Source organism: Pholis gunnellus, assembly GCF_910591455.1.
Source record: "Pholis gunnellus genome assembly, chromosome: 21".
In the NCBI taxonomy this organism is placed as follows: domain Eukaryota; kingdom Metazoa; phylum Chordata; class Actinopteri; order Perciformes; family Pholidae; genus Pholis; species Pholis gunnellus.
Window position 1 is genome coordinate 5894546 of NC_136548.1, and position 23985 is coordinate 5918530.

At 44.8% G+C, this 23985-nt stretch overlaps 2 protein-coding genes across 2 annotated transcripts in view; both read left to right on the forward strand.

Moving 5' to 3' along the window:
- Positions 1-23985, forward strand: part of spata20 (spermatogenesis associated 20) — a 231491-nt gene that overhangs the window by 200647 nt on the left and 6859 nt on the right. The gene's annotated exons all lie outside the window — the stretch shown is intronic.
- Positions 1-23985, forward strand: part of cacna1g (calcium channel, voltage-dependent, T type, alpha 1G subunit) — a gene marked incomplete at its 5' end in the record, with an annotated part of 205250 nt that overhangs the window by 142011 nt on the left and 39254 nt on the right. Inside the window, 11 exons of the mRNA XM_079182289.1 lie at positions 1153-1334; positions 1887-2219; positions 2401-2580; positions 2927-3027; positions 8006-8123; positions 13264-13332; positions 15785-15969; positions 21951-22077; positions 22883-23008; positions 23140-23229; positions 23421-23613. Coding sequence (XP_079038415.1) covers positions 1153-1334; positions 1887-2219; positions 2401-2580; positions 2927-3027; positions 8006-8123; positions 13264-13332; positions 15785-15969; positions 21951-22077; positions 22883-23008; positions 23140-23229; positions 23421-23613 — 1704 coding nt within the window. The remainder of the gene's footprint in view (positions 1-1152; positions 1335-1886; positions 2220-2400; positions 2581-2926; positions 3028-8005; positions 8124-13263; positions 13333-15784; positions 15970-21950; positions 22078-22882; positions 23009-23139; positions 23230-23420; positions 23614-23985) is intronic.

The following is a 23985-nucleotide window of genomic DNA, read 5'->3' on the forward strand; positions in this document are numbered from 1 at the left end:
ACGCCAGTTACCCGCTCCCTCTAATTACTGTTCGCGCAGCACTGAAAAGCCCAATGGAAACACTGCCGCGTGGAGTGCAAACTCCTAGACGTACGGTATCATCTCCCCCCTTCGGCCCCTTCAGATGCTCTGCGTGAAACCGCTTACGTAGCTGGAAGAGCCTAATATACATCTCCTAGGCCTCGGGTAAAGGTTGGAACAACCGAGGAATTAGCGTGATTAAAGTTGCATTGCCCCGCCGCATGTCACGCATTTGTGTTGCTGCCAACTATCATATTCTCTCGCATGCATCCCGCAAGACTAATGCCCCGCTAAAATATTCATGTTGCTCAATGAAGAGTACGAGACATCCATTTTTAAGTACGGTGTGCTGCTTTACTGAGGGCGGGCCCCCGTGGCGCTCCTCCCTGTGCGCCACCTCTTCCTGCCGGTTTTTTCCTCAAGTTAGCACTTTCATTCTCCTCCATAATGCTTTTTTTATGAACTTTTTCTTTGTTCCTTCCCAAATATCTCCCACCTCTGTTGCTTTGTTCTCATCGTCGCCATCTTAAATGCACTAGACTCATTCCTTTTCTTCTCCATTCTTTACGTGGTCCTCAACACATTCTCACGTCCAACTATGATGCTCTAGGTGAGCTCTATGCTTGGACGTGTCAGTGGGCAGCGTGTCTTTTCAAAATAAAAGGTTTATGTCGTAACTGTAGGTTTAGGAAACCAAACTACTTGGTTTTAGGCTCAGGAAAAGATTGTGGTTTGGGTATGTCAAGTAAGTTTTACGTAAAATAGGTACGCTTGTTACGTGACACATGTTAAGTATGTAAGTTACGTAACAATAATAAAGTCAAATTGGTTGTCTCCTGGTTGAAAGTCCTGTTTTTGTTTGACGTTTCCATCCACTCCTCACTAAAAGGACTATCTTGCTCTTTATACAATGTCTGTCGAATACAGATGTAGATGGGTTTACATTGGATTAGTTGAAAGCACTGAGCGTCTCATACAGACGCTAAAGAGTGCCTCTGTGCGCCGGTATCGTATTTGACGAGTTGGGAGTGAGAATGGGTTGCTTTAATCCTCTCTAACCCTCATCCTCATTGCTCTAACCCCCTCCTAAACCACTAAATTCAACTTTCTTCATCCCTATTCCTTTACTAGTAGTGCCTGTAAATGGTCATGTGGACCTGAAGACCAGTCTGACTCCACCTCTGATTACCCACACGGCTGCCACGCCCATGCCCGTACCCAAGTTGCCCGTTGGGGGGGACCCCATCCTGGACTACGAGTCCCGTCGAGGCAGCAACGTCTCCATGGACCCAGCCTGCTATGACAAATCCCCGGTTTGTATCTTCATTGTTATTCTCACATACAATGAAAGCATTCTTTGGATTTCAAGTGTAATCAACCTTTTCCAGGATGAACATTAACATATCCGTCAATACACATGTAAGGTGCCAGGAATTACCCCCAGCCCCCACCGCTACCTGGCTTTCCTCCGAGCGTCTCTCTTCCATTGTATGTCTCCTGCTGAAGTCATAATGATTGATGATGATTAATGTGACGTGCCGGTCCGACACTCTACTAACTGCTGCCACTGCCACTCTTTATTTGACAAACTGATGATCGGGATAAAGACCTGAGAAAAATAAGCCCAGATCTCTACGTCCGCTCCCGTCTGCCTGTCAGCATGAATCTCTATTCAATTCAGCTCACGTCAAGCCGAGTCAACCCAATTCTGCTTGGTTTATTTGCCTGAAAGAGCAACACCACCAGAGTTCTAAGACATGATGGACACATTTACACACTGCCCCTCTTGTAATTCTTTTTTCTCTGTCCTGCTAATTATCACTCTGTCCCTCTCTTGCCCTCCTGGTCATTCTTTCCCGCTCCAGACCAGCGCCCAGAGCTCCTCCCCCAACGCCCCGTGGAGCTCTGGCAGCGGCTGGACCAGCCGCCGGTCCAGCTGGAACAGCCTGGGTCGCGCCCCGTCACTCAAGCGCCAGAAGCGGCAGTCCGGGGAGCGACGGTCTCTCCTCTCCGGTGAGGGCGGCTCCAGCTCGGACGAAGGCGGGGGAGAAGGAGGCGGCGGGTTGATGGAGGAAGATGACGCCTCGCTGGTCAGGACGGACTCCATGACCCAGTCTCAGAGACGGCCCCGACACCGGAGGATGGAGTCGGTGGAGACCCGGAGCTCCATGGATTTGCCCCCTGATGCTCTGCTTCAGGTACATGCTGCTTCTACCTCTGATTAATCTCTAGAGTTCTGGGTAAGACATTTGACCTAGAGCCTTAAACTGTAAGTCCATCTCATTGGCATTCGTCTATGATGATGTGTTATTCAGACCAACACCACACAGTATAAGATAATGAGACTACAGCATCCAACTGCATTCTGTCCCTGTGTAGGTGCCCTACCTGTACCGTTCAGCCAGTATGCACAGCTCCAGACCCCCGTCACTGGGCCACTTGCTGCCCCCAGAGCACAGTGGCTGCAATGGGAAGGGCTCTCCCTCAGCCCTGGGCCCCACTCACGTCTCTCTGGAGGACAACACGGAAGAGGAAAATGCAGAGGAGGAGGCCAACCTGGTCAGTCCGCGCATGTGTGCATGTTTGCTTGTTCTGGTACGGGACAGGTTGGGGTTAGAAACGTAGAGGAACCCCACAGAAAGAAAAAAAACAATAATGGACCCGCCCTTTAAATATATTAAAAGATCATCTGCAAATATATTAAGTTTACTGTACATTGATGTTGTAGCTGGCCCTTTTTTGACAAACCTTGTTTCATTCATACGTATGAAACAAACCGTTTTGTAAGAGCAAGCAAATTCGAAAGCTTCTATCCGTGGAGAGAAATAGTTGCTCCCAAAACACAAACAGGAAACTGTGAGCATATGAATAATGAATGTGCTGTGCGCTTCCTGCCTCCCTCCAGGGTCCTTTTGCCAGAGTGTTCCACTGGCTGGAGAAGAAACAGCCAGAGTGGTGTCGACAGAGGGACACCTGGTCACTGTACCTCTTCCCTCCAGAGTCGAGGTAGTATTCACACCTTTCGCTCATCTCCATAACTCTGCCTCTCTGCACTTTTCACAGTTTATTTTTCTTTGATATGGGCAATTTGTGGGTACACAGCATTCCAAAACGAAAACACTTGTGTGAACTGTATCCTCCTGTAGCAGTTGGGATCAATTCGGCTGTGTTTTTTTTAAAATGAAATGAAAACGAGTCCACAGCACTTTTTAAATGATTGACTTTTGTTACCAGAGTACAGGAAAAGACTGAGCCAACGTCCTGACAAGAAGAGGATTTTTCACGTTGACTGACATCCCATAATGCTGACTGTAATGACAGTGTTTTTTTTTTTTTGCTGCAATGTGTGCACAGCATTTTTTTTTTCTTCCCTTCCCCAACCAGCTGCTTTCCCCTCCCACAATCTTCCTTCAGAAGTCTCTTTTCTCTGCACATTTCTGCCATGTCAGGGGTGAGTAAGGAGCAGAGGGAGGAAGGGAGCTTCTCCCACTGAGTGCTGCATGTTATCTCAGCCACGTGCTGAATCCATCGCTTCCCACCCTCCTTCGCCCTCTCGTCCTTCTCTCCTCCTCCCCTTCTGGGGCTTTGATCCGTGTGTCTCTGCTGTCTTATTTGGAGGATGTGGCTGTGAAGGCAACACGATGCAACACGCTGGCCCCAGCCTGCCGCCACAGCGCCGCAACATGCTAATTAAACATCAAACAACAAGTCCCGTCCCCCCCCCCGCCCAAACGCACACACAAACTAAATTTAATGAATAGGAACTTAATGTTATCCACCAATATCATATCATGTCCATTCCAAATTATTCAGATTCAAGTATTAAAGCTACATTTAATTGAATAATTTAATTGATTAAATAAGAGAACGGTGTATGTGCCCTCAGTGTTTGTTTGGACTTTGCCAAAATTGTAATTACCAAAAATAATATTTATTTCTCTACAGTGTATGTGGCTCTACATAGTGTAGTGTGTTTTGACTATTACTGACAATGTAGTGACTGTAAATTGATTATTGCATGACAGTGTTTAGCCTCATTTCCACTGCATTGTACCGGCATGACTCGACTCCACTCCACTCGACTCACTTGGAAGTTGTGGGTAGTACCTGGCACCATGCAGTGGGAATAAGGTATTTGTCGACGTGGGCACCAAAATTTGTCTGAAATACCACTTCTTTACTCTTCCAACAGCAACATGCTAACAGATAATGCTAGCTTGACACAACAAGGCAGGAAGCTACCAATGACTCGGCAGATGTTAGAATTGCATGACTGAAAAGTAACATCGAGTGAGAATCAGTGCCAAAGTCTGCAGACCAGGCTAACTGGCTACTGCTTTCCGAGTGGAAGCTAGTTAGCCTAGCTTACGAGGTTGTAAACTTTCTAAGCAGAAACGTTAGGATGGGTCTTTCCAAATGTTGAATGTTCTAAAGTGGCAGATGGATTAAAATGCTAACTGTCGATAGCTAAGGATATGTGCACTCAGTATGCGCAGGTAAACAGGGTATACCCACCCCTTCAGGCGATTTACAGTTTACCCAACTATCAGCCAAATAGCCACTTCCTCCTCTGTAAACTACCCGCTTTGTGCATTTGTTAAAAAAAAGGATATAAAAATGATCAAAATCACTGTTCAAAGGATATACACTGTATGAGGTGCTCTTGTCTGTAGCATACTATGGGCGTTGACAATGTGTATACAACATCAATATCAGTATGAAAAGGTTTTCCTTTGATTTGGAATAAAGAAACAGCCTCCAGGTTGAACTTGAGCTGTTTCAGAAGTTCTGGATGGTTCCCTTCTCTGTCGGCCGTATTACATGATTTGGAAAAGGTTAATGGGAAAAGCTCCCTGCAGGCTGCTACTGTCAGAGTATTAATAAACCCGAAGGGTCTTGGCTCAAACCGGGCTTCTCGCTGGCTTTCAATCGCAGCGGGCTGCACGGTTTGGCTGTCGCTGAGAGTGACACCGAGGACACAGGCTCTGCGTGGCACCCATTCTGGCCTTGAACCACCGCGGACGCCCACCTGTGCTCACAATTACATCAAGAGACAGCAGCTGGGGGGGGGGGCCGGAGTCCAGCGGCTTTGACATGGACCCGAGTTCACCTCAACCTGCCTATGTGCTCTCTGTTGTTTCTGCTGCTACTGATGATTACCGCGGGGGACGTTTTCAGTGAGCGGGAGGAGTGGGCCAGGCTATGAAGGTGCACTGTGATGCAGTCACTGGGATTAGATGTGTTCGCTGCAAGACTGGGGATGTGTAAGAACAGTGGAATATCAACACGGGGACCGGGGACTCACTGAGGGTTGTGTGGAAGTACATTATACCCTGTGGGGGGAGTGGGTCATCTGAGCAGCACAGTATAAGATACAGATTAGAAGAGAACAAATACACAGCAGGGAGGATGTATTTGGAGTTACAGTAAATTCTAGCAAAACTAATGATCTGTGGCATTTTCTAAATGTCGAAACTTTTCTGTGTTGCTACTTCCCACTCCCGAATGATAGGACACGACAGTGGTTCAGCCGATAGCTGAAGAACACATTAAATGTTCTCGCCATCTGTCAGCTCTTGGGAGGAAAGCAATCACCCAGCACACAGGAAGTGATGCGGTTTATGTCTCTGGTTTCTTTGGAATGCACAGAAGAAGAACTGGGTAATTAGCATGAGCGGCTCTTATCTTTTCTTGCCATTCCCCACAAAGGGGTCAGGCCAGTCTGCCAGGGCGCCCACAGAAACCCGAACCTCTACAAAAGAACTTGTCACACTACCCCATACACTGCTGAAGTGACCGGGAAGTGCAAAAACACCACAGAGACGCGAAAAAGAAGTTTTAAAAAATGTAGAGGAGGAATATTAAGAGTTGGTTTACCATGTTAAAATCAGCAAACATATTGAAAGGAAAGTGTCAAGATGTACAGAATTATATGAGAGTAGTATTTGGACACGTTATAGTGACATTTCAAAATTAAAAACGAACAGAAATCAATATTTAAAGTTACTACATGGAACAATTATCAGGTTATGAAACAGTCTCAATGCAATGCTGATGCCTCTATATGAGCCACATGAGTAAACAAGACTGCAGCATGAAGATTGGCCATTTCTGTGTAGTTATTCCTAATGCTCGTCATCGGTGCCACTGTGTTAGATCGGAGAGAGGTTTTCTAAAGACCCCCAAATTCAACACAATATGAAAGTTCCTCGTAGTAACTTGAAGTCAATTAAGTCAACTGTCATTTAGAAGCAGTTGAGCCATTGATGCCAGAAAACTAATAACGGTCAGTAAATACCATCAAAGCAAAAGCCAACACAACATCTTTTCATATAAACACCCAAGCGTCAAGATGGAAGTGATTTTGTTTATTGTTTTACATCCTAAGTCGAACAGAAATGGGTATTTTTGCTCTTTGCTCGAGCGTGTGGTGACAGTTTTTTATTTTTCCTTTTTTCCGGGTGTTTTTGGTGTGTGTGTGTGTTCGTAAGTCTTGGGGGCCTTTTTTGAGCTTCAAAGTTCCCAGCCGGCCTTCAAACCGTGGAGGAGGAGCTGGCATCAGAGGCATGCGTTTTTCAGTGTGTCCCCCCCCCCCCCCTCCTGCTTATGAATTCTTTAGCACCAAGGCTCTGACATGCAGATATCAAAGATATATTAGCTCACTCGGTCTGTATACTGTATGCATTATGATCACCACAGCCAGACGCACGCAGACTCAGCAAGTGTTGACACAATGGTGTCTGCATGGCCAAATAAAGCCCAGAAATCCCAGATCTGAGCCCCACAATATCCCCCCCCGCTGTACGCCGATGTGAACCATCAAAGCGGATTTGATGCACAGTTTAATCCCTTCCACTGCCATGTTTAACGAGCGCTCCCCTCTTTCTTTCTTCCCGTTTGTCGTGAGCTAAAAGCCAGGGAACCTTCTCATGTCTGGGAATGAAAGTCAGTCGTAATGAATAACTCTTAAATTCTACCGCATGTTCATTACACAGTGTCTATGGAATGAGAGTCTTTCATTGATTAAGTGTGAACAGTGTTTCAGTCAATGTACAGTACATGTACAGCATGTAATATTATTCCAGGTCTTATAGAACTTACCTGGGCCGAGCTGCATTTCGACAGGCATTTCGTTGTTTGCTTGATTATTTCCATGTCATGCTACTTTATAATCATACACCACGGCGATTCACAGGGAAGATGTATCGGCGACTTTGCAGATGAAGATTTTACAGCCATCGTAGGGGAGTGGGAAAACATTCCCCAGGACGCACACGACTCTATGCGAAGGAGATGTGTCGCACTGCACGAGGCGAATGGTGGTCACACCGGACGGACACTGACTGGTTTCCCAAGATTCCATAATTCAGTGTCTGATAAATGTTTTCAAGATAAAACTACACATTTTATAGAGTGACCAGCCCGAAGCAAACCTGTGTACCAGTCGTGCTGTTTTAGTCAGCATCTTGATATGTTGACAGTTACAAAATTGTGAACAAACTATGACAGAAGTAAGCCCTTTGTGCATGTGCATAGAAAACGTGTTTTATTTCAACTCATGAAAAATGGCAAAAAGTGAAACAAAACATAACAAAACAAACATTGCAGCCCGTTTCGAGCCTTCCGACTGCAGCGCTCTCGCTCTGTACAGCACCAATTAAAGAAAGTGTCGTCCCCATTATCCACAGCAACATTGGGGAAAAAAAGAGACATTTTCTATGCCGGACTTTTACTTGTAAAAGAGTATTTTATTTCATTTTAGGATGCAGGATTACTACTTTTACTCAAAGTTTCCAGACAAATACAAATCCGTTTTGAATTATATGTGCCTGATAGGGTTTTCCAAATAAATTACTTCGTTAAATATTCTTATCAGTAAAACACACTTGTTGGTGCACTTTGTTTGTTTTAGTTACATACCTATAAGCAAAGTCAATTTCCACCGTCACTGAAGATTTACATTTCTGTGTTTTTCTTTTGTCAGGTTCCGGATCCTGTGCAATAGGATCATCAACCACAAGATGTTTGACCATATTGTGTTGATCATCATCTTCCTCAACTGCATCACTATCGCCATGGAGAGGCCTCGCATCACCATTGTTGTGAGTCTCAAAACTCGTTCAACCGTCATCACACCGGCTTTAATTAACATGCAAGGACTGCCGACTGAATAAACTACTGTTAGAAACAACCACCATAGCAATGATTAACTTATTTCTTCTCAAAGTGTTATTGGTTATGTAATTAATGTCATCCCGAAACATATATGTATATTATTATCAAATTATTATGATTTTAGGAAATTTTGAATTATGGTGCACATTGCATAAAAAGACAATAGACATAACACATGAGGTAATTTGTCTCCTTCAAAATGATTGAAGTGCCTCTACCCCCCTGATAGCGTGTGATATTTTGAATTAGGACCCATGACAAACATGAACTCAATAAATAGTTCCATCTACCAAAACTGCAGAGGAGGAATGAGGTGCTTTTGACTGGGGTCCCCCAGGACCCCAAGACATTTTGTATTTTTAAAAAGCACAAATTATAACAGAAAGAGAAAACAATTATACGACGTCATTTGGAAGAAATTGTGATATATGAGCAAACACGCAACTATACGCTATATGACTATTCGCCCTGTAAAGTTAGAGTCTTCGAAAAAATACAACTCAAGTGTGTTGCCTTCACGGTCTTCAATGACAAACACAGAGAGAACAGGAGAAAAAGGAAAGACACGCTGAAAGAAAGGCAAACCTTCATATATATATATATATATAATTCAAAAAAGTCCAAACTGAAAAGGGAGAAAGTAGCTGTCAGCAAGTCCAACCTTGATGGCAGCTCAAACCATGGATTCAAACACACACACACACACACACACACACACACACTCGCACAAAACAGAATTACTACTGTTGTTTGCTCTCCTCGGAGAAAAGGAGTGGAACACTGTGTGAGCAGGGAGCCACTCCTGTGTGACTGCGAGCCAGTAGCTGTGGGTAATGTGTGCTATACCGCCCTGTATCTGCTGCAATGCATCATCAACACTATCACCTCCTCAGCCAATGCACCGTGCCTTCAAACAGAGGAGAGCTGGCCGAATGCCTCGCAGCAACGCACACACACACACACACACACACACACACACACACACACACACACACACACACACACACACACACACATCTAACTCTGACTGTGTCCTTTCCCACTTCCATCTAGCAGCAGAACACAGCCCAGCCGCTCCGTGCATGAACACAATAATTATCGCAGTTTGATTTTTCTCTTTCTATTTTTATTTTTTTTTCTGCCCCTCACTGAGCGATGTGTTCCACTGATGGGCCTAATTGCGGGTAGTCGGGTCTCGCTGGAACGCTCCGTTCTGCTTGTTTTGCGACTGAAACACGGAGGAGACAGAGCCGTTGTAATTGATTCAATTATCCGGAGGGCTGTTGTACGTGGCTAATGTCCAGGGCAGGAGATGTTTAACAAATGGAGGCCGATCCCACGGGAAGCCCGTCTAATCTGCCTAATCGGGCCAGAAAGATCACACACGCATCACATATAGATGGGATGATTTAGCCTTTTGCACACACTCGTATGTAAATACAACACACGCAAATGCAAAACTACGCAGCAGGCACGCTGACATTCAGATCATCGGGGGCGTAATTTTCACATGCATATTACATTTTGTCAACTTCCTGCCTTGCCCGGCCCTGTCCGGTCAGCACCCTGCGGCCATAACTGAAATGAGATTGAGATGCATGACGCAGCAAGCAGCCCGAAACAACAGAGCACGAGATGCTTATTGCTTCAGAATGTAATTTGCCCAGGCACGCATTGCATGATGCCGTTTGTTTGTCTTGTGTGGGTTGGTTTGCATTGATGAAGCCGATTGCCAATCGATGTCCACTCTCTGATTCCGCTTTGTCAGTGTATGACAACCGGACATGTATCGTGTATCAGTCTCTCTGCTTCTCTTCTCTCTGCTCTGCATCAACTCCTGGTGCCAGCCTGAAAATAAACACCATTCTTTAAAATCAAATTTCGTCAATTTGGTTATGGAGATAACGTGTGTGAGTCACAACATTTGAGTGTGGAATGCAGTCTGAATAATTAGTTTATCATCCTGGAAGTTATGTCACACACTTTGTGTTTTGGCTTTTAGTCCACTGCTGTTTTGGTTTGGTGCCGGAGGTTGCCTGGATACCGTCTTCCTGTTGCTCAGTGGAAATGATTGAGGATGATTATACCACCTATTATGATGTATTATTACTAATTGAGCTAGGGGACAATACATCACCGTCTAGAATTCTAAATTGAATTATATCAGCGTCAGCAGTGTAAAACACAATCGATCTTAAGTTTTCTGCGTCCGCGTCACCAGCTCCAGACAACATTAAGATGGAGAGATATGAACCGGGATGAAAGCTCTCCAGGACGAGTGGGTTGATTCCTGCTGCTCGGGAATACAGGAAACGTCTGGAGATGCATAATTGAATGTTGCGTTAAGCAAGATTGTTATGTAACAAAGCACAGTGATCTACTGCATTATTGCTATCATTGTACAGCACAATGAGCTCCATAAAAGTTTGAGAGGTACTGTACTTTCCAGTGCACAGTGCCTTGAGCGTGCATTGTAGATTAGGCCTATGACTGCTGGAAGTGTAAAGTATTGGGTATTGTTTCCACTGGCTTGCAACTAAGCAAAGTCTGCTGTTGAGCATTACTTCAAACCAGGCCGAGCTAGAATGAGCTGCACAGGCTGATGGCCTGCGGTTCCTAGTCGTGGTCAAACATTCAGGATGCCCGGCGTTGAACCAGGAATAACAACACCATTAGAGATGAGGAACGCCTCATTAGAGATGAGGAACGAGAGGCAGGCGAGAGGGAGGTGTTACGGTCGGTTATCCTTCAATCTTCAGTCTTTTTTTTATTTATCATTTCGTTAATTTAAGTTGGCCATAAAGCATCTGAAAAGTACATTCAACTTAAGTATATTCTGGGCTAGAATTTGGTTGGCCAGTTAGCTAACATGGCTAACTATGGCAATTCACATGCAGTTTTTCAGCTTACTACTTGAGCCTGCTTGAGAGCAAATTATTATTATTATTTAGTTTCTTTCAATTGGCCAACATTTAAGTAAACAGATAGAAAAAGTAAATGAAAGTTGATACCTTGCTTCCTTTTTGTAGGCAAAAATGGAAACAGCTAGCGACATACTGTACTACGGCTAGCAAGCTAATATGTTAGTTTACTTTTCCTGAGCTGAAGATAAAAACGTATTAGAGACAATTCTGAATTTGTGTACAAAATTAAAAACATATTTTATTATTAATTTCAATTTGAACCATAGGTAAATGTAAAAAATAAGTTGCGTTAGCATTGATACTGTGGCTCATTTTTGCAAGGTGACTTGTTAAAATGTCTGCGGTCATTTACAAGTACATGTTTTTAGCTAGCATGCTATTTCTTTATTGTAAGTCTAAATCAGCTTAAACATAGCAAACTGTTGAAGCAAATGTTCATAAACATGGTTCATTCTGATTTTTATTCATCATTTTGTTCCTTTCTGTTGGTCAATATTTAAGCACAACAAAAAGTTGATATATTACTTCATTTTTGCAGGCTAAATATCCAAAATGCAGATTTTTGAGCTACTGCAGAAAGCTAGTTGTTTAGCTCACAGACCTAAATTCTCAGTTTGAAACGGTGTATTCCAATTTTCCAGTTACTTTTTCAATTCAGTTGGCCATATAAGCACACATATGCAAAGGGTAACTTCAAGTTAGTATTGTCTTATTGTGAAAGCTTGCTAGGTAACATGGTTACAGCTATTTGCATGCAGTAATTTGGCTAGCAAGGTATATGTGTGTAACCTGGCTGCCACAGCTAAAGTTGGTATAGGCTTCAACTGGTTGCATAATTAGGCTATACACACCTACATCCCAGCCTTCTGCCAGAATGTGATTGGACTGACAACAAATTGAGGCAAACTGTTGACTTGGTGAACCCATGTCTCGTTAACGGCATGCCGCATGAATTTCCACCTCTGCCTCTCTCTACCCCTCCCCCTCTCCCCTACCCTCTACCTTCTCCAGCTCCATGCCCTGTTAGTTCCTAATGAATGAAAGTATAACAACTCGTTCACAGAGGACAGGAATATGGCTGCTGTCAAGACTGGAATTTATAAACCCTCTCAACACCAGCATTCCCAGTGATGTCATCCCTTACATTCCCAGAGACTTCACAAAAAAAAAAAAACACAGCGGGACTGTGTTTTTGTTCCTCGGCGCGCGGGTGATGGTAGTCGGAGGCCGTGGGAAAGGCAGCCACCTACGCCCGCTCACACGCACACATCCGCACGCATGCAGTTCATAGACAGTCAGTGGCAGGACGGGGTTGCGTCTCCTCAGACTGAGGGGAAGGAGGGTAAACAAGCAGTCGGAGAAGGGATCTTATTCTTTCTTGCTTGCTTGTTTTTTCTCCGTCCTTGTTTGGCTCAATAATTAGGATCCCATCCTTCCCCTGCGTGCACACACACACACACACACACACACACCACTGAGGCATGCTGCCTCAGGCAAAAGGGAAGCATGGAGTGCAGTGATGTGCGTACAGATGGAGATCTAATAGCTTAATCCTGATGGTATTTAGTTGCGTCCACGCTCACAATACAAACTGATGGTACTTGCTCTCTCAATTGACTGTTTGTCTCTGATGAAAATACAAAAAGCGCGCTTGTTTCATCGGAAAACATGTTTCTCAACGCATTTCGCCGAGTGTCCCACAGGTGGTATGATGCCACTTGTTCCCAATGCAATTCATTTGATTCGGGGAATTCGCGTAACAAGTTTATTTGCACTACGTAAAACTGAAGATTGGCTTCTTTTTTCTTTTTTTTCCAAGGGTAAAAGGAAACTTTTAAGAATTTCGGCCCAGTGATTAGATGGCTTATTTAAATTTCCCCGCAGCGCTAATAAATAGTAAACTTTTATAATTGCCTGCCAGCCATCATTAGCGAGTGCAACAGGGATGTTTGTACAAAGATGTTTTCAGATGGTGTGTGAAGAAAACAGCTCCCTCATACATTATTCAGATCAATTTAGAAGCAGACAAAGAACAAACTCGGTCGAAAAACATGCTCGGAACAAAAATGTGCATTTTGAAATCATTAGAACTCTTTGCAAGTACCTTGACTCAGCCTGGTCTCCCTTCCTTCCTTCACTGCAGGAGCGGATCTTCCTAAAGTTGTCCAACTACATCTTCACGGCGATCTTTGTGGCTGAGATGGCTGTAAAGGTGAGACACTTTGGATTTCCACTGACACATTAGTTTGTAAAAATCATCTGGGTTTTACTTTCCAAATCCCAGTCCAAATTATCCGGAAGATTCTGGTAACTTTTGTGTATGCTATGGCCTGTGACTAGTTCTCATTATAAAAGGTACATGTTTGCTTCGCACTCTTCCACGAAGTCATGACTGACTTCTGTTCCTACTGTTGACATCAGCTCTAATGCCACCAAATAAGAGCTGGCAGCTCAGGATTCTCTGGTACCACGGCTCATCGTTTGTCTCCAGCTTCGGAAAAGAAACAAGATTAAACATCTGCGTTCGCTCGCAGTGTACACATTCCAGTGGAGAAGACACTAAGCTGCAGAGAAAATACAGAGTCTGCCTGATACCCCCGCATGCACTGTAAGCCCCCCCGCAAATACAAACGATAACAGAGTCAAGAGGGAGGAGGTGGAGACGCACACACTCAGGGCTGTTTCATAATGCTAAGCGGAGGATTGTCTCGCCAGTATTCGCATGGAGCAGCTTTGAATGGAGGTCCGTGCAGGCGTAGGCAGGAGCGAAGCGGAGGCTGATGGGGGACTAGAGTTCGCGGGTGTCACTCATTCAAAGCCTCTCTGTCTCTATTTGCGGTGTCAGTGCGGGCTCACGAACGTAGGGCCTGCTCACACACACAGTACTGGTTGTATCATGTATATCTCAAGTAATCTCTTTAAGTGTAGTGCAAAGTTGTAAATTGATCCCATTTTTTTTTTTTTTACATTAATCGAAGGTGGTTACTAACTACACCTAAATCAGCAACAGCAGTAAACATCTTAACAGCCTATTCATGCAATATTAATAATAATAATCATATTACACATGGGGACGTTTTTTCTTTTTTGCAGTAATATCGCTTTTCAAACTTAATTAAAGTATATTTTGGTGATATTACTTCTTTACTTTTACACAAAGTTACTGTGAGGAGACGGTCTGAATTCAATACTGATGCCTCTCTATGACCTTCATCAGTAAACGAGACCGTCAGCGAGCAGATTGGCTATTTCTATATAGTTATTCTTAATGCTCGTTATCGGTGCCTCCGGGTCAGATTCCGCACTCAATGAGGTGAAATCGTGCAGGTTCACTACACGCTCCTTGAGCTTCGATTCATGCAGGGGATTCATGCAGGGGCCTCGGGCAGCGACCAGGCCCCCGCGGACAGACCCAGATCCGGGCTTTTGCTGCAGTGGGAAGCTCCCCCCCGTGAGGTGGAGAGCTCTGAACCCAGGCAGCAGTGCCTCCTCCTCCTCCTCCGGCCTGCTGATTGAGCCCATGGCCCACTGGTGAAAGCCCGCTCATTTGCAGTATTACGGACTGAGTGTTTGTGGCCGCATAACCTGGGAAAAAGTGCAACACTAGAAGTGAGATCCAAAAACACGCCTGTGCTGTGATTATTGCTTACGGGCGTCTCCAAAGAGAACAACACTTGATGCCTTTCCACCCGTGGGTACCGCTCTGTGCGCTCTTATAACGTGTGCGCGCCTGTTTTTTTCCGACATGGTTTTGAGTTCTTCATTATCAAATGCGCAACAATTCCACCGAAGCAGTCTTATTAAGCTCCCTTCAGCAATGCTCATTTAATATGTAGCCCTTTTATTAAAAAAGGAAAATCACACAACCAAAAGCAAAATGAGAATCTCAAGTTCTAAATGTAGAGCTAATATATTTATATAAAACAAATGTATACCTTGCCAGAGGGTTGTAACCTCAAATTCATGAATTGCATTGAAATGCACCGTGTTGCAACGGTGAATTCAGCAGAGTGACGAGTCCGTCGGTAGAAGCTGTCTGCACTGTCACAGAGATCTGTCTGTTATTCATGAGGTGTGATCAGCCTCTTTGATGATGTTTCACTCATATACAGTAAATAATGTTATGCATTGATTAGCATCAACTAATGTAAATCGTCTTCTATCCATCTCCCCTTTTCTCTCTTACTCTCTCATCTCTTCACTTACATTAGATGTTAAGAAATGCATGAAGCAAAAATAGCTGTCGTGGCCTGATTTAATAAGTTTCAGCTCGAAAAAAAGAAAAAAAAAAGTCATCCAAGTCTATTATTTTCTGGAATGCAAATTGCATCATGGGCAGAATAAATAAGGAGCGGAACCTATAGAATAAAAAATGAGGTTTGGGAAAGCTTGCAGCTTTTTCACGATTTTTTCGCTGCCAAGTAAACAATTGCTTCACAAAGTCAATACGGACATCAAGCGTTGACTCGAAAGATGGCTTGATAACGAGGCAAATCGGCAAAACGCGCACACAAAAATAGATATTGAATTACTGATTGGTGTATCTTTTTAATGCCGCTCATTTGGAGTTGATATTTTATCTCAAATACATCCCGACCTTATTGGTACACTGCAGCAGTTTACCCTTTGTGTTATCATCATGCTGTGACTCTTGTCGTGTCCAGATCGTGGCTTTGGGCTGGTGTTTCGGGAACAAGTCCTACCTGAGGAGCAGCTGGAACATTCTGGATGGGATGCTGGTGTTGATCTCCGTTATCGACATCCTGGTGTCTCTCCTCTCCAATTCTGGTACCAAGATCCTGGGCATGCTCCGAGTGCTGCGGCTGCTGAGGACCCTGAGGCCGCTACGGTAAGTGGCATCCAGGGACGCCTCACAATACGTGTTCGAATCGATTGCTGGACGGACTTTGTGGTCGGTAATAAAAAGGCCAATGCCAACCGACCACACATTTTTGAATCCCTCCATTACCCAGACTCATTGGATGATAAAAGCGCCTGATGTGGAAGTTTCGTTTTAAGATGGAGGTGGAGCAAAACTGAGCTTTCTCTCAGCTCTGACATGTACAACCTTTTGGAGCTTTTGGGAGATGTGTGTGTGTGTGTGTGTGTGTGTGTGTGTGTGTGTGTGTGTGTGTGTGTAGGCATTTAGTCAAGCGTACATTTATATGTGTGTTATTATCTGCGTGTACACAACTGCACAGTTACGTTTATTTGAGCGGAAATCACCAATTTGGGGACTGGGTTAGTACTCCAAGTGTGTGTGTGTGTGTGTGTGTGTGTGTGTGTGTGTGTGTGTGTGTGTGTGTGTGTGTGTGTGTGTGTGTGTGTGTGTGTGTGTGTGTGTGTGTGTGTGTGTGTGTGTGTGTGTGTGTGTGTGTGGGCCCAGAGGGAAAACGAGAATGCGTGTCTGTGTACGTATCACATGTGTGCGCTCGGACTCGGCTCACAGCCGCATGCTCGGTGTCTCATCTGGTGAAGGGGAGCTCTCCGGGCTTTGCCCCCCTCTCTTTGAATATTCATCGCAGTCCTCCGGAAGAGCACACAAATGAAATATTCATTTCCTCCCTGACAAATTTACCCACGACACACGAGGCTGATCTCTCCTGTCTCTTTGCCTCTATAACTTTCACCTTTTGACACCAAGGTGAAATCTTCTGCCGAGTCTTCTTTCGCTCTCCCTGCCTTTTAAGCTCATTCCTTCATCTTCATAATGTGACATTCAATGTCACACATCAGACCTCGAGTCCCCGTAGTGTAAACAGTGAATACGATTATCAGAAATAGGGCTGCACCAAATACAGCCGTACACCGTCATCATTTTCTTTTCCGCCTCCAGAGTGCGGTTCGGTTAACACTGCTGTGCCTGATTAGTGCAGTTACAGGTCATGTTAATGCTGTCAAACAAGTGGCTTTCTAATTAGATCTGGTGCAACTCTGACTGACTGAGCCCTTGAAAAGAGTACCCGATTCTAACGGCTGCTGAATCCTCTCATTTAATCCCCAGAGGTCAGCGATGCTGAAGCTGCATTACTGTCGATTAAGGGAGGATTTAAAGTCAGATAGAAAATATGAAGCAATTACAAGCGGGAATTGGACACGTTTTAAACGTTTTGGGGCGTGAGGGGGTATTTTTAAAAAGCAAAGAGCAACCATTTCTCTAGGGAGTGATGTCTTCAGTTTGAGGAAAATGCAAAATGGCAGAAAGAAATGGGATTAAGGAAGACTGTATGAAGGCAGCCAGAGAGTGAGCGAGGATGAAACAGGAGAGGATGGGAATAGAAAGAGGAGTAAACTGAATTTGCTTGCTTGTCTCTGTCCTCCGCTGAGGCTGCAGATGAGCTCCGCGAAAAGCAATGCCGTTAAAATCATCTTTTAAAGGTAGTTATTAACTTTCAATCCAAAAGGAGGAGGGCGGCATTAAAAGCTGTACATTAAACTATTAATGCGCTGCTGTGGGTGTACTATATGACTTGGTAACTGTTGTACTGCAGGTGCTTAAAACGCTGTTAAGAGATAATACAGTCTGGTCAACACAGTGTGGAGTTATTACTCGGGTTCCATTAAAGCCATGTTTCTTTTTAAGTAGCGATTAAACATCCCTTTGGGGGAGCTACTGTACGAGTGCTTCTGCCAAACCCAAAGCACAAGCCTAATCTGTTTATTAAAATGGTTGGATCAGTTTGCATACGCTGGTGACTTGGCAAAAAAAATAAAAAGTCCAATTTGAAAATTTGTGTAAAGTAGGCTATGCAATGGGCTCAGAATCGTAAACTCACTTACGTAATTATCTGGTGTTTTAGGGACCCACCGCATTTTGTTTTCCACACTTACTTTGCTTGTTGGTCATTTGCTGGGGAGGGTAAATTCAAAGAACTTATGTGTATTGGTTTGGGCAATGGTTGACGCGCTTCCGACAATCATTTTCGCGGGAGATCGCGACCCGGTGGCAGACAGAATTGTATAGTGAAAGCGAGGCTTGTAGGGTACCAATCCAAACGTCATTATTCGATACATTACATTGTGCATTCAACATTTACTTCATGAAGCAAAAACACAGCGATTGCAACTTTGAATCATTTCTCCACAAAGCTGACAAAACGAAAAAGAAAAACTGTTTGCCGCTGTCAAAATATGAAGCCAGACCTGTCGCCCAATACCGTGCATTATCACACGGTCTGCTGATTCATGAAGTCAGTAAACAACACCGAAAATCTGTTAACTAAATTTCCATCTTCATCTTTAGTTCATTCATTGCAAATCAACAGCCCAAACTGCTTGATTGTGACTAATAGGCTCATTTCTGGGTCATCAAATCAAGTTAAACTCAAAGTCTCTTGACTTTGGCATTGTTTTCTCTTTGAAAAAAACGGATTAGACGTTAATGTCTTTAACTGCTATAATGTCTGTAACAATGTTTGCCATTTTTGTTATTAAAATTAGGCCTGAAAGGGAAATTGCACAATTGTTGGAAGTGGGGTTACATGAGGTTCTTATTCATAGGCAGTGTATTATCTGCAGTTGCTGGTCTACCACTACCACTGAATTTGATGACTCCGCACTAACCCTTTATAACACAATGCGCACCCTTGTTTTAGGTGTCTAAAATGCGTTTTCCAGCTGCCCCCCTCCACAGCAGCATATTGCTTCCCTCCTGTCTTTTGGGGACGAACGTACGTACCTCACACAACCCCACTTCAAAACATCTGAACTAACCTTTTAAAGTTAAAACCATTTTTTTTCCCTCCAAATTGTGCCCGTCAAACATACCACAAGGGAGACGCAGCTTCGTCTGCCTGTTAGTTTCGTTTTCAGCACTCCAGTTCCATGGTGGCAGACTCGCCCTCGCTTGAATTAAATATAAGCTTGTCTGTGTTTTCCCCTCTGGCAGTGCAGTGCACGCCGGGTTCACACCTGCAGCATCGCCATCATATCCTCGAGTTGCTCGCTACATGTGTATGTGTGTGTGTGTGTGTGTGTGTGTGTGTGTGTGTGTGTGTGTGTGTGTGTGTGTGTGTGTGTGTATAATCGCAGCAAGCAGGTGACTTTGTTGTGACTTGTTGTGGTGAGTCATGCATTTTGCACTTTTGTGAGTGTGTTTGTGTGCAGGTGTCTGTTGCTGTTTTTCTCGTTAAGAGATATAAATGACAGCGTAGCAGTGCACTCGGGCATGTGAGTGTGTGTGGTTGCGTGCATCCGTGCATGTGACAGAATGATGCATCAGCTTTGTTTTACAGGACACACACACACACACACACACACACACACACACACACAAGCACGCCTGCAGTAATTTATCAAGCCCACAACCCGGGGCTGAGGGCCGGCCCCGGGGAAGGCCCAGAGGTTTGTACCCTGTGGCACCAAGTGGTACCTTCAGGTCACCCGACACCACCCACACCTGGCCGACAGCTCGGCCTCAGCCTAGAATCCGTTAATTGGACCTGCCACACTCTCAAGGCTTCGTTGCAGGCGGACTGATCTAAACGGCTTTGTGGCGCCGACGGTGGCCAATCGCGTTTGCGTGACCCCCGAATTCATTGGCATACAGTTCGCATTAGCATTTCGCTCATTTACAGAAGGGCACGGGGGCAGCGGGTGGTGGAGTTTGACAGCTGAAGAAGGAGGACGGGCGTAGGCTGAAAAACAGGAGAGACATTTACACAGCAAGGTAGAGCTCGAAACAAAGTTTAGACAAAAACGGCCTCATTTTTTATTCCCTCTATATCCCCGCCACCTACCAGCCCTCCCCTCCTCCCTCTATTCAACCTATTTCTATCTCCCCGCGCCTCCTAATTACACCCTGTGTTTGCACCGTGGGAACACGCTTGCCACTTGTTGTTCTCTTTCTTCAGTGCGAGGGACACGCCGGTGGAGGAGACAGACGGGAGGATGCACGCGCGCAGGTGTTGTGCATCGCGGCAGAACTCCCTCCCGCTCCTTTTTGGTATAGCACACAAAACAAGGGCACGCTGGGAGCCGCTATGGAAATGATGCAGAGAGGTTAGATCAGAAGAAGCGAGGCGCCGGCTGTGCTCCCCCTGGCTCCCCTCCGTCCAGCTCCTGCTCATCCTCCATCCTTCATTTTCCCCCGTGGCATAAGCAAATAGAGTTGATGGGGGAGGAACCCGTCGCAGTGTGTGTGTCCTTCACGCGAGGCATCGTCAGAGTGCGTTGACTCCGAATGAGAGGCCCGACTCGCCGTCGTTCCGCCTTCCTTATTAATAAGCCTTTTCACTTCAGCGTGTTTGTCAGAGCGGAGCTCAAAAGCAGAACATGATGTAAAGAGGTAGAGAGGTTGGCTTAAGGTTTTTCATATGCAAAGCAGCAATGCGTGGAGACTTTTCTTTTTTGCAGGTGAGGGACTGAGTCGTAAACGATGAGTTTATGTCCTTGATGGACTCTGCAAACTTCCCAAGACTTCCCCAACTTGCACTTTTTCTTTTTTTCTTTCTCTCAGTTTCTATATATATTCTCCTCGGTAGCTTTTCTTTTCCCTCTCAACTTGTTTTAATTGCTTAGCGAGACATGCACACTAATTAAAGGTTGACAAGTTGAAGAGATCAGGAGCAAGAAAGGATTCAAATGAACTCACGAAAACCCCTTTGAAACATCAAAATGAGCTATTCATTTGACCGAGAAAAAGAAAAAGGACTCCACAAGCATCTGCAACCGATTCGTGCAGCGTTTCTAGTTCACTGCGCAGAGATATGTCACAACTGCTTAAACAGAGTCTTCTCCAGACAATAACACTTAAACCGGACATCAATCCTTGCCTCTGCTGAGGAAGCCAATGCATGTATGTTCTCATAGCAGCACGGCTGCATCTCTTCCCAAAAAGGAGACGCATGCAGCTGCAGCTCTTGAACACTAGTACCCTCTATAGCTCGGCAGTGGTACTGCATCCCAGCGTGGTCTCCAATAGAACGTCAAAGTGCAAAGCCACGCGGCGTAGCCATCGTCTCGTTATTCTCTGATCGGGGCTATTGATCGGTGGTCGGTCCTGGCCCTTTTATGATGTCATGTTTTCTCTTTATGTGCTATTGACTTTTCCTTCACTCGGCTGAGTGTTCAGGGTGAAACGTACACGTTAGACCAGGACTGATAGACGGATAGAGGCAGAGACGGATATCACCTTAGCAGCCTCTTTCTCTTTAGCTGTGTCGCATTGTTTTTCTCCTTTAGGCCTTCTCATGTATCATCGTGTGTGTGTGTGTGTGTGTGTGTGTGTGTGTGTGTGTGTGTGTGTGTGCGTGTGCGTGTGCGTGTGTGCTCATGAATGTATATCTGTTGTTTTCTGCGTGAAAGCCTGTGCAGATGGGCGTGTGTGCACTGGCAGGTTTAACGTTGTGTGTGTTTGTGTGTGTGTGTGTGATTTTGTTTTACCCTGTCGGAGAAGCTCAGCTGCAGTGCCATGCTGGCACTAATTAAACATCAGTCCGTTGGTTTAATTGGATGTGTCTGTTTCCTTGACTGCAGCAATGAAAGGAGGCAGAAAGAGAGAAAAATACTTTTTTGTTGTTGTTTCTTTTTAAAGAAGAGCAGGAGTGAATGAAAGATAAGTTAACTTGTCTGTAAGCAACAGGTGTTTGGTTTTTGTGGCTTGAATTATGTGCTAATGTGAAGAAGGGTTTCTGATTGTGCTAAACAAGGGACATCAAGAAACAAAGAAAGTGTGTGTGCAGACAGGGCGAGGGCCTGGGGGTGTGCGGGGGTTGCGGGTTGGAACGCTGCAAGGCATACCTGCTCCATTTGGTTCAGATTGGCTGCACTGTAAGTGACCGAAGAGTGCCCTGCACAAGCACTAATATCCAATTACATGCTGTGTTTCAGTGTGATCAGCAGAGCCCCGGGGCTGAAGCTGGTGGTGGAGACTCTGATGTCGTCACTGAAGCCCATCGGCAACATCGTGGTCATCTGCTGCGCCTTCTTCATTATCTTTGGCATCCTGGGAGTACAGGTGAGAGGGGAGGATACAGACAGAGACAATGAAGGAAAACGAAAGGGCAGTTAAAAAATATATTTTTGTTTTCCATTTCATTTCATTCACACACTGGCACATTTACGTATGCTTATCTGGTCGTAATGGAGAGTTCATGTCTAACAGCCCAAGGACCAATCTTTACCAACGAGCTATGTGCCCTTGGCGTACTTCAGGCTCCTTTCTGTCAACATGTTTATGTCCATAAACCAGATTTAGAAGTGAAGCAGTAAAGTAGGTTAATGGCTGTGACCATGGAGTGGGGATTGGAAGTTGTCACTCACTAAAGAGTTCCCACAGAATTCACTGCACCGTGTTGAAAAAGTGCTAAATCCTGGCAGGACGAGTGTGGTTATTCAGTGACCTATCATTTATTTGTGATATATTTTATATATAGCTTATAGATAGCTTTATATATAGGTTTGCTTAGCTTAGCTCTGTCTGAAGGTAACAAAATCCTTAAACAAGGTTTAACTGGAAAACAGGAAGTTCAACGTTCTGGGAAAGCGTTTCTGCTGTTCTCTCCACCCTGAATCCCGAGCAGCGATACCTCTCACTCACACTTCAGTACCGGAGTTCAACTTCAGCTGCAGACTTCTAGCTGGTCTCACTGCAGCTAACAGGACATGAACAGACTTTTTGATCAATAAATGGTTGCCCAGCTGGAGCTCGCTTGTGCAAAAACTAAATGATAACATGACTTGTTGCATAGAGGTACTAAAAACCACTTTTCTGTTGATGTTCACTGTAAAATAAAGGGCAAGTCTGTGTTTTTCCTCCCCAGCTCTTCAAAGGGAAGTTCTTCGTTTGTGTAGGAGATGACATCATGAACATCACCAACAAGTCAGACTGTTTGCTGAACAAAAACAAATGGGAGAGGCACAAGTACAACTTTGACAACCTGGGACAGGTGAGGCCTCAGATGTGCTAATGTTCCCGGTCAAATAGGTTTTGTTGAGCCGCTTCCGTATTCGGTTTTTGCAAACATTTCAGTGCAGTATGTATTTCCATCACACCGCGTCTTCCCTTTCTCTCTCTCAGGCCTTGATGTCTCTGTTTGTTCTGGCGTCAAAAGATGGCTGGGTGGACATTATGTATAACGGACTAGACGCTGTAGGAGTTGACCAACAGGTAAACATATTCAAAGTCTAACACAAAAACACAGCTCTAAAGTAGGTCCATAGCCCATATCATATGGCTATAGGTGAAGAAAATCATTTGGGGCCATCCGCTCAAAATGTATTTATTTATAAGTTAGAATGCAAAACAGGCTTCCACTGTAAATGCCTACAAAATCCTCTTGTGTCCCTTGTATGTTTCAGCCTGTAATGAACCACAACCCGTGGATGCTGCTCTACTTCATCTCCTTCCTGCTGATCGTGGCCTTCTTTGTGCTCAACATGTTCGTGGGCGTGGTGGTGGAGAACTTCCACAAGTGCCGGCGCCACCAGGAGGCCGCCGAGGCCAAGCGCAGGGAGGAAAAGAGACTGAAACGCATGGAGAAAAAGAGACGGAGTAAGGAGAAGGAGCTGGCTGGTCGGTAGTCTTTCCACATCTTTCTGAGTCCTGCTTGATTTGAGCCTGAGCCTTCTTTTTTTTTTTTTTTTTTTTTTTTTGCTTTTTTAATTTGGTTTGGCCGAATTCGGAAGAACGCAATTAGTGAGCTAGTAACCAACTACAGTTGCTATTCTGCGGTAGAACCCTTCCCTTTTCCCTCGACCATCCTCTCTTCCTTTCCTCGTATAGGTCCTTCGGCTAGTTTTTGTCCGATGGTCACCTATCACGGCTCTACAGACTCTGCTACAGACTGTGGAGGCTCTTCTTCAACTCCAGCATCTCATTGATCACGTTTTTAAGAAAAGCTTCCATAATCGGCTCGGTTTGCAG